The sequence below is a fragment of the Drosophila kikkawai genome, chromosome 3L (assembly GCF_030179895.1).
Source record: "Drosophila kikkawai strain 14028-0561.14 chromosome 3L, DkikHiC1v2, whole genome shotgun sequence".
NCBI classification, from domain to species: Eukaryota; Metazoa; Arthropoda; class Insecta; order Diptera; family Drosophilidae; genus Drosophila; species Drosophila kikkawai.
This window is the reverse complement of record NC_091730.1, coordinates 20799725-20810252: the sequence shown is the minus strand read 5'-3', so window position 1 is coordinate 20810252 and position 10528 is coordinate 20799725. Positions and strand designations below refer to the sequence as shown.

General features: G+C 43.0%; 3 protein-coding genes across 4 annotated transcripts; 2 read left to right on the top strand and 1 right to left on the bottom strand.

Moving 5' to 3' along the window:
* Positions 1 to 4389: 4389 nt before the first annotated feature.
* Positions 4390 to 7018, bottom strand: LOC108078870 (F-box only protein 33). Its single transcript, XM_017172983.3, has 5 exons — positions 6703 to 7018; positions 5911 to 6066; positions 5744 to 5848; positions 4863 to 5679; positions 4390 to 4802 (listed from the first exon to the last, which is right to left on the bottom strand). Exons 1-5 carry the CDS (start codon positions 6843 to 6845, stop codon positions 4671 to 4673), a joined length of 1353 nt encoding a protein of 450 aa, XP_017028472.1. The 5' UTR covers positions 6846 to 7018; the 3' UTR covers positions 4390 to 4670.
* A 177-nt stretch (positions 7019 to 7195) lies between these two features.
* On the top strand, positions 7196 to 8711 carry LOC108078767 (zinc finger protein 782-like). Its single transcript, XM_017172808.2, has 2 exons — positions 7196 to 7424; positions 7494 to 8711. The coding sequence occupies exons 1-2, from the start codon at positions 7312 to 7314 to the stop codon at positions 8707 to 8709; spliced, it is 1329 nt and encodes a 442-aa protein (XP_017028297.1). The 5' UTR covers positions 7196 to 7311; the 3' UTR covers positions 8710 to 8711.
* Positions 8712 to 8924: 213 nt separating this feature from the next.
* On the top strand, positions 8925 to 10396 carry LOC108078768 (cytochrome c oxidase assembly protein COX18, mitochondrial). Of its 2 annotated transcripts, XM_017172810.3 has the most exons (3): positions 8925 to 9484; positions 9542 to 10166; positions 10263 to 10396. In XM_017172810.3, the coding sequence occupies exons 1-2, from the start codon at positions 9011 to 9013 to the stop codon at positions 10142 to 10144; spliced, it is 1077 nt and encodes a 358-aa protein (XP_017028299.1). In that variant the 5' UTR covers positions 8925 to 9010; the 3' UTR covers positions 10145 to 10166; positions 10263 to 10396. The 2 variants fall into 2 exon arrangements, with proteins under 2 accessions (XP_017028299.1, XP_017028298.1); XM_017172809.3 differs by lacking the exon at positions 10263 to 10396 and having other exon boundaries at positions 9542 to 10231.
* The last annotated feature ends 132 nt before the right edge of the window (positions 10397 to 10528 follow it).

The following is a 10528-nucleotide window of genomic DNA, read 5'->3' as shown; positions in this document are numbered from 1 at the left end:
TCTCTCGGCTGGCTGGCCCTCTTTGCTGCTGCTTGCTGTTGAATGCCTATTTCAATTTTTTTTTTTTTTCGACTGTCGTGCTCCGTGCGAAAATCGACTGCTCAACTGGCGGCAAAAGCGACGAGACTACGGCTGCGACGGAACCCGAGAGCGACGGCCGGAGAGAGTACGGAATACGGAGCACACGCCAAGAGCGCCGACGCCAATGTTTCCTAGCTGCACTTGCGACAAAGCTTTTCTCACGAGATTCGCCCCCCTTTTATCATCCCACCAAGATTTAGTGGTAGATACACAGGGAGAAAATACGTTGAGACTCTGTTGGAACTCTATTTCAAACGATATCCTAAGGAAATAAAATATTTAACATTAGATAAGACATAACAATTACTCACTCAGAACACAAATCTTTTTTGCTTACTGAAACCCCTTAAATATATTAAATTCTTTTAAATTAAAAGTCTTTTTCTTGGTGTACTTTGGATATTTAGTTGCGTGTTCTCGCAGCGAGTTCGTTACTCACTCGCTTACTCTATGCGGCGGCCGCTGTGTGTCAATAATCGAGCTAGACCTGGCCAAAAGGCTGCCTAATCAATAAATGAAACATTTAAAATAGAACTCTGAGGTAGCAGTTTGGCGGGCACTGGAGCTGGCGTAATCACTTTTCCTGTTTACTATTTTCAAGGGCCAACTGCAGCGATTTTTGGCCTTGGCCAAAACTATGATAGTTACCTGTAAACGTCGTCGGTCTGCTGACCGAATGACGCCTTTCGCCGGTTGGTTGTCTGTCTAGGGCAAACACGGCCAGATAAGAGTCCAGTCATTCATTCAACGCTCTTTGTTATCTGTTACCTGCAAAGCCCGCTTAATTGGGGCCTTATCCGGTTATCGCTTGGCCCAGTTTGGCAGGCATTGGTCCTAGGAAGATGCAACATCCCTGACCAGGTTGCATAACAAGGCGAAGGCGTGTGCAGCTGCTTACATAACCACGAACGCACGGAAACAAGGTCAAAAGTTCAAGGACTGAGAAAAGCTCACAGCATCCTGAAGCGCTTGCGTTGCTCAGCGGAAGTTTCCTCCTCCTCCTGCCGCTTTCGTTTGTTTTTATTATTTTAAATGATATACATTTAATCGGCGCTCCCCGAGATGGTCTTCAATAAACGCCGCTTGTGTAATGCCGCCCACGAAGTAGGCTATAAAAATGGAGCCACGGGAGGATTACATTAAAATAATGCCACATCTGTTGGAGTAATATTTTCATAAAAAGTCCAAAGACCACTTTTAAATTTCAAACGTTTTTATTTGTTTTTCAATTGAATGCATTCTTTGCTTGCTACTGTTTATAATTCGGTTTACATAATTCTGGTGTTTCTCTTAAACATTAATGATATTGCATATATGCCACACAAACGGTCGTTGGCCTCTGTTTTGTTTAGTTTTTCTTTTGTTTTAAGCTTTAAAATCTTGCACAAATCAAAAAACATGGCAAATCAAATGGAAATTGACTTTAAATCAAAATGTGGCTTTCTCCTGAAGCTTCTATATAGTTATGTGCACTCTTTATGTGTGTGTTTGATCTACTACATAGCTGTGTATATATATATAATATAACATTTGATTTATCTCTAATATTCCGCGTGCTGTTCCACTTGAAGCCCTCAAGCTTTGGTACCCGTACCCTTCCGGCCTGCTAGCTACTACTCTGATCTCTGTTTGGATCTCCTAGAACTCGCCCATCCCCATCTTAGTCACCTCCTCCTGGTTCCTGATTCCCCTGGCTCTTGGTTTTTTGAAAAGTTGTTAACATTCTTTTGTTGGTCGCACATGTTTCGAGTTGGCTTTTGTCTTTTTCGTAGTTGTTCTCTGGTTGTCTAAAGTGTTGTGGTGTTATCTTTGTGTGTCGTTTGTTGTTGTTGTTGTTTGCCTTTTTGTTGGATTTGTTGTATCACAGCTTTCTTCACTTTTGCTCTTATAACTTGTAAGCATAACTTGCATATACATATATAAACATTGTTGTTAATGCACGGCTGTATTCCATTATCTTCTTCCCCCAAAGTCCCTCTCCCCGAAAGTCGACGATATCGGGGCTACTCTTACATATATAACATATATAGTAACACGCAGGCTTCTGTTTTGGTGTTTTTCGCTCAACACTCATCATAAACTCGGATGTTCTCTCGCCCGATCTCCTCAGTGTCTCTCGCTACTCGATCAGTACACACGTTAGCATAAATCGCAATTTGTTTGTGGAATGGTTTACAAAATCGGTATCTGTCCCTTTGAATTTAAATACAATAAATGGCATATAAAATATATATATATTTTTTTGTTGTTGTTGTAGTAAGTATACAAAAAGAACGTTACTCATAGGACAGCAGCGTTGGAAGTGACTCTAGTATAACAGAAAAACTTAATACTCTTTTCGTTTACGTTGATTGTAATTGAATGACTCCATTGATCGGGGGCCTAACGATTTAGTGTGGGTTGTTCTTAAATCTTGTATTTTCTATAGATAAAAGACATCTTGATTGAATTTTGTGTAGAAACAAACATAGAGGACAATTTTTGTTTTCTTTTCTATTTTAACTTAATCACTTAATAATACTTTTATTTTTAGGAAAACATCTTTTACGACCTAGGAAACGAGCTTAATAGCTTTAAAAATGAAAAAAGAAACAAATATATTTGTTTATGATTTGGAAGAAGTATCATTCAGATCTTCACTGAAAACAATTAATAAAATTATAATTCCAATAATACAGTCAGAATGAAATATCTTCAGATGTCTTGTAGCTATAGAAAGCCTGAATCCCTAAGGCCCTGCCATTCCAATGCTCACTACACTTTCTCTTTTGCTTCTATCGTGCGCTGTCTTGGATCGTGTTTTTCTTGCACAAAGTTGTTGGTTGTCCTTGGAAGCAGCATAACACTTTTATCACATTTGTTGTTGTTATTGGTGTTGTTGGTTGTTGTGTTGGTACGTACTAGTCTTAAATTAATTGCCCGGCCACAGGGAAAACATGGGGGGCTCTCTCTCTCTCTCTCTCGTTCGAATCGAAAGCACACACTAAACGTTTCCTGTGACCGTGGGCATTACATTTGCTCTTTAGCTGCTCGACATACATTCATAGATTGCTTCGCTTTACACATGATTTGCACTCGTTTTCCTTTTACAAATTAATATTCGCTATTGCAGTTCATAACAAAAATTATTACTTGCATTGATTGGTTAGATTATTACAAATATATAGAGATGGTCGATTGGATAGTTGCAAGAGTTGTTTTATCATTGAGATCGCATTCTGTTTTTTCTTTGTTTGTCCCAGTGCCCAGTGCCTCCACCGCTTTGCTCTGACAACCGATCGTTCGGTTCAGTCTTCTGTTTCAGTAGATTTTTTGTGTTTTTTCTTTCGATTGTTTTTGTTAGATTTGAGCAAGTACTTTGTGGTTGTTGTTCTTCTTCTTTTAAATGCTCAGCATGATCTTCAGGTACCATTGTTGTTGTTGTTGTGTCGGTTGTACTTGTTGGTCGGCGGCTTGCAACTCTGGGAGGACGAGCAGCGGCGGTGAGCTTACTGCTGCTGATGCTTCTTGTTTGTGCAAACATAGGTTAAATATATATAGTACATAGTTGTATAAATTAATGCCTGTGCTACGAAATACTTAAAACTTGGTATTGGGTTCACATATCCCCTGCCCCTGGCCAACGCATGTACCACAAACACACGCACACGCACAGCAGCCACTATATAGCTTATTCCTTATAGATACTGATCTGCTGCTGCTGCTGCTGCTGCTTTGCTGGTAATATCACTTTAAACTACACAAATGGCGGCGCTTAGCGAACGAGGATCGAGCTCTCGTTGGTTGTTACATTTGCTTTTGGTGTTGTTTGTTGTTTTTATCACAATTGAGCGCCCGCTTCCGTACTTATTCACACTACTACAAAGGCTTTAACAATTTGTGCCAATTGAGTTTTTGAGCAAACAATTTGACATTGGTCGTGGTTTTGGTTTTACAAACATCTTTCAACACACTCTTTCTGTTCCTTCTTTTGTTACTTTTTAAACTTAGCTAACTAGACAATTCGCTTAACAATTTGTTGGTTGTCGTTTTTGTTTTTGTATGAGAGTTGGTTGTCGCAATGCTGCACTCCCCCCACTGGTTGGCTGCCCTCGCCCTTGCTTGAATCACAGTTGTTGTTGCTTATAAAATGATGTTTCTCTAGCAGATTTCAACAAACTCATCTCGTCGTCGCCCCTGTACATAATATTACATAGACTTGTGGAGTGCTCAGGTGAGTCTTCTGCTCCGCTCCTAGCACTGCTCGCTTTGGCCTAACGAATTGCAATTTTGATTACGATTACGAAGAGAATAAAAACTTAAGAAACGTTTTCTTTACATATAAAAATTTTGATAACTTAGTGTATATAACGGTTGAATTGTCGTTTTTGCTTACATATTTTTCATTTGGGTTTCGTTTTAGCTACGTAATTAGGTTTTGCAATTTGTAAATTAATTTCTATGCGCTCGACTTGATCACTTGTCATGTTTTTTTGATTTTCCCCTTCACTTTTTCACTTCCCTCCTCTTTCACTTCACTTGACGACTTTTCAATTCTTTCTTTCTCTTTCTCTTTTTTTTTTTTTTTTGGTTACTCTCCCGACCACTTACTACTGGCTTAGATCCTGGCGCAGCATCTCGTACACAAACTGATCGCGTACCTCGTGATCAAAGGCCAGCGATGGCGGCAGCTTTTCAGGGCCGATCGGCGACCATTCTTGTCCCAGCAAGGTGCTTATCTCCTGCAAATCGAACGGATATTTCTTAGATTACTGAGGAATTACTTGGAAGCTTTCACTCACCTCATTGTAGGCATTCAGCGAAGCGGCGCTGGTCCAGTCGATCAGGGAAACCTCGAGGCGCTTCAGTTGCCGTCCGCGTAGCCGGGCAATGCCCACAAGGTTGTGCGGATCCATCATATAGCCGTGCACCACAATCTCCTCGAGGCGCTTGCATCGCCAGGCCATCATCACGAACGGATCCTGGCGCATATAGCCGTGGCGGGTGTAGTCGACGCAGCCGTTGTTCTTGTACGCCGAGTCCACGTATTGGATGCTGCGCAGCGTCTCGCTGTGGTGTATAGACATCCAGTCGAGAGCCTCGGCGTTCATCAGTTCGCAGAAGAGCAGTCGCACGTGGGTTATCGGCATGTTGCGGCGCAGGACGCGGTGCTGCAGCAGCTCGATGGCCTCGTAGGCATACACCAGGGTCAGCACCAGCTCAATGCTCGCAAAGTGGGCGCTAAAATGAGCCCAGGCCGACTCCGATACGTCTGGCTGCTCCTCGCTGTCCAGGCCGTGCACCGCGATGAGAAGCTTGCGCAGCGGCAGCACCTGAATTGTGTGCAGCAGCTCGTCGGAGAGCGTGTCGTAGTCGAGGGACAGCACCTGGAGGGCGGCGCACTTCTGCAGCAGCGTAGTGTCGAGCGACAGAATGGGATAGTGACTAGGATCGTACTTGATGCTGGCAAGCGTCAGCTGCAACAGTTCCTGGGGCTTTCCCATGGCCTTGAGGAAGTCGTGGCCATAGTAGGTGAGCGCCTCTATAGCTCCAAGGTCCAGCAGCTGGCACGACTGACGCTTGCGGTTGAGGAGTAGCTTCAAGGGTTCAACAAAGCATCTATGGGGTAAATACAATCCACATTATTCAGTGTACATAATGAGCCAAGTGCCTTGATACTTACTGTTCTATGGCCGCCAAGTGCTCGCTATGCATATTTCCAATGGCAACCAGGCCCACGTTGTGGGTTTGAAAACGCAATCCCCGGATGTTATCACAGCGTGCCACTCTGCAAAAACAATGAGATATAAGCAACGGACAGTAGGTTGATATTTGGGGGAAAAAGCTTACTTGTATAGGAGGCGTCGCATCTTCTGAATGTGAAATGCATTGTGAAAGTCAAAGACCACTATCAGTTCCTTTGCCAAATTGGCCATGGAGCGATAAAAGAAGGCCAGTTGATCATCGCACGCCAGATCCAATTGAAAGCGAAAGTTTTTAAAATAGCTGTGGGGGAAAAAGTGAAATTATTAATTTAAGTAACAAATAATTTACTTAAGATTTAAGCCATAAAAGAGACACTTTTAGATGTAGAAAATATTCCTCCTATTTTTGTGATTTCAAAATTAAATTTTTATACCTATTCCTACAGTGAACACTTTCGAGCGTTCACAGTAAATAAAACGCAACTGTTAATGCACTTCCATGTATACATACACATATATATACATATATACACACCGTAACAATTGCCATTAAAGGTTACGTGCTTATCGATCAAGTAATTAATTAATTGCAATTGGCAAAGCAGGGGAATTCCTCTTATCTTGGACTTTCCCCCTTTTTTCAACACTAACATAAACAAAACAGCCCGAGTTGTTGTTTTTGTTTGCCCGCACACACACACATTGAAACGTTGCCAAATGCGACGCTCGCGTCAACAAGAGCAACGTCCATATACATTATGTGGCACTTTCGATTGCTCACAGATGTTTTCTTGTTTGTTTCGCTTACCAACTGCTATAATATATGGGCGGAAAACAAAGAAACGGATTGAAACATTTCAGCAACACACACACAAACAGGCACGTACACCTGGATCTGCAAAACACTCGCACACATACACACCCACATCGAACTAACCGTTTCTGAAAGAAGGAAAGTCTCCAGGAATAGCAAGCACTGGCCGCCGCCCGCCGGTCCTGGGGCTGCAGATAGTCGAAGATTTGATTTAGTGCCACTGCTGGTATTGTGTGCCATTTTGGTTGGCGTTGGCTAAAATTCATTACTCGTATTAAATATTGCGTTTCAAATGGAAAAAGTTGCAAGTGCAGTAGGGATGTGAAAAAATATATATCAAAATATCAATATATATCGATATTTTTGTGTACAAAATTAATCGTGTATGTAAATATTTCGCGAAACGTTTTTAGGCCGAATAAACTAAAATATTTACTTTTTTTTTAAGTATTCCGACTGGCCTACTTTTCTATTTATATTTAGAAATCAAATTTCAGTTGTGAGTTGTTGACAAAATTTCGGCGATTGAGATTGTTTTAAAATTTAGCGCAGACTTTTCTGAGTCGTTCACTTAATTATTATATAATATATATTTTCAGTAATTCGGTCATTCATTCGTCAATGAAATACCCAGTATATTCGAAAACTACATCTCCGTTGTTATCGATAGTCACGAAATCATCGATTTTTCACCACCTCTATCCACAAGGATGAAAAATTGTGATCATACATATGTTAGACATTCTGCGTTGTGTATTAAGACTGTACCAAGTTTATAAGTATATATCCAAGTATAATTTTTCAATACAAGTAAAAAAAAACCTCACTATTCAAATCATGGAAGTGTAAGTTAATCAAAATATACCAGTGTCTATATCCTTTGTTGAACGCACACTTTCTGCAATTAATTTTAGTCAAATCTGTCGCGCTTGCCTAGGAACGTCACCTGTAATGATCAACATATTCGACAACGCTCCTGGACTAGGGATCTCCATCGCCGGTATGATTACTCAATGCACTCCCTATGAGATTTCTAAAGGAGATGGCTTTCCTGAAAACATCTGCGAATCTTGCCTGCACTGTGCACGATCCGCCTTTGAGATACGGCAAACAATTGAGAAGAGCCACCAGAAGATACTCAAGTTGAAGAACCGTAAAGTCTTAACAGTCAATTTAAGGAAGGATGTTTGCTCTCCTGAGATTAAAAAACCGCACAAGTGTACCTACTGCCAAAAGACGTTTAAGAAAAAATGGAATCTTCAGCAACATATGCGAGGAGTACACACGGGAGAGCGACCGTATAAGTGTTCCCACTGCTCGAAGTCATTTTCCAGTAGAGAGGGTCTTAAAATACATATCCGAACTCACACGGGCGAGAAACCGTATAAGTGCTCTCAGTGCCCAAAGTCATTTTCCACTAAGGACCATCTTCAGTTACATATCCGAACGCATACGGGAGAGCGACCGTATAAGTGTCCCCAATGTCCACAGTCGTTTGCCCAGAAAAATGGTCTTACGTCGCACACTCGAACACATACGGGAGAGCGACCGTATTCGTGCACCCACTGCTCGAAGTCGTTTTCAACGCAATCTCAAGTTATGCTACACATCCGAACTCACACGGGTGAGAGACCGTATAAGTGTTCCCACTGCTCTAAGTCATTTTCCGAAAAAGGAAGTCTTAAAAAACACATGCGAACTCACACTGGAGAGCGACCATACAAGTGTTCCCACTGCTCAAAGTTGTTTTCCATAAGAAGTCATCTTAAAACACACATAAGGACTCATACTGGAGAGCGACCATACAAGTGTTCCCAATGCTCAAAGTCATTTTCCAATAGAGGTTATCTTACCGCACACATCCGAACTCACACTGGAGAGCGACCTTACAAGTGTTCCCACTGCTCAAAGTCATTTTCCAGTAGAAGTTATCTTACCCCACACATCCGAACTCACACTGGAGAGCGACCATACAAGTGTTCTCACTGCTCAAAGTCGTTTTCCTTTAAAAGCAACTTAATTGAACATATCCGAACTCACACTGGAGAGCGACCATACAAGTGCTCCCACTGCTCAAAGTCGTTTTCGCATAAAAATACTCTTAATAGACACATCCGAACTCACAAATAAAAGCGCCCATAAAACAAACAAAAATTGGTTTTATACTTAATTATCTTAATATTAATCGGTACACAAATCAATTGAATCGTAAAAATATCGTATAATATCTCATACACATATATAATTTTTTCAAAAAATTGATAGTTCAAAAATATGAAATAATTCAAACACCGATGGTATCGATAGTGCTCCGATGTTTTGCCATCACTAGCCGCTATGTGTGCGGTCACACTGCGGCTCGGTCAGCTGTTGTCTGTTATGCATTTTGTATTGTTTACCTCGCGATTTAGTCGAATTTCTTGTTTTAACAATGGCAGCACTGCTGCTTTACCGTGCCTGCAGGAGGCCAATCCTTGCTGGAACCTATAAAAACTCTTATCCCGGAGCTACATTCCTAAATGACACTAGCAATCACCGCCCGGCATCCACGGAAGCGGCGGTGACGGCCGCGACAAGTGTCCAAGTGGCTAATGCCAGCGGGATGGTGGGATTCTGGCAGACTTTATCGAACAGCACTCCAGTGGCTTATATGCAGGATGCGCTTATCCAGATACACGACTACAGTGGCCTTCCCTGGTGGGCCTCCATTGTGCTGTCCACATTTCTGTTCCGCAGCGTTGTCACCTTGCCGCTGACCGTTTACCAGCACCGGATCACGGCCAGGATCGAGAGGATAGCGCTGGAAATGCCCGCCATTGTGGAGGAGCTAAAGCGGGAGGCGGCGATGGCCAAGCACAAGTTCAAGTGGACCGACAAGCAGACGCAGGTCGTCTACCAACGTTCGGTTTGTGCGATTAAAACCCCTTTTTCCCAGGCAATCCTAATAATCCTTCTTCCTCAGATAAAAAAGCAGTGGCAGAAACTCATAATCCGAGACAACTGTCATCCCATGAAAACCCTCATCGTGCTGTGGGGCCAGGTGCCACTGTGGATCTTCCAGTCGGTTGCACTGCGAAATCTAGTCTACTTGCTGCCGGATCCCACGAGTATACAGGCCCAGATCGTGGCCACAGAGATGACCATCGGAGGATTTGGTTGGATACCCAACCTTACAGTGGTGGACAGCTCCTACATCTTGCCAGTGGCCCTGGGCCTCATAAACCTGGCCATCATTGAGGTGCAGTCCATGTCCCGTACACGTCCTGCCACACGGCTGCAAAACGCTATGAATTATGTGTTCCGAGGCCTCAGTGTTGTGATGGTTCCCGTGGCCTGCACGGTGCCGTCGGCGCTCTGTGTTTACTGGGTAGCCTCCAGCAGCTTTGGCCTCGCCCAAAATCTGCTGCTCCTCTCGCCGGAAGTGCGACGATCTGTGGGAATTCCCAAGACCCAAACGGAACTCGACCAGCCGTACGATCTGCTCTGGCTGAAGATTCAGCAGCGGGTCGGGCTCGTGGAGCGGTCTTCACCTGCTGATAAGACTCAGCCGCCGGCGACCAAATGATTTAGTCTAGTTTTATTTTAAGGTAAGACGTTGAGTTTGTTTTAATGCGTTGGCAATTATGTAAATATAGACAACCCTTAAATACGACTGCGCCACTGTAAATCATCATCATCATCAGTACCCTAGGGGCTGCATCATCTTCATTTTCCTCAAAAGCAAATAAACGAGTGAAAACCCCCGAAAGAAAAGGCAAACAAAACAAGGGGACAAGGAGATAAGGCGGCGAGAAAGGTCTTGAGATTACTAGCAAAGATAGTGCCTACGTCCACTCAATTGGCTCGGTGACATCCGAGAGCATCTCTATCAGCGGCAGCGTTGGGGCTACAGATTCATCCCGAGCCCCAATTGAAATGCGATCTCGTTGGTTGAGTCAGTCGAGCCTGG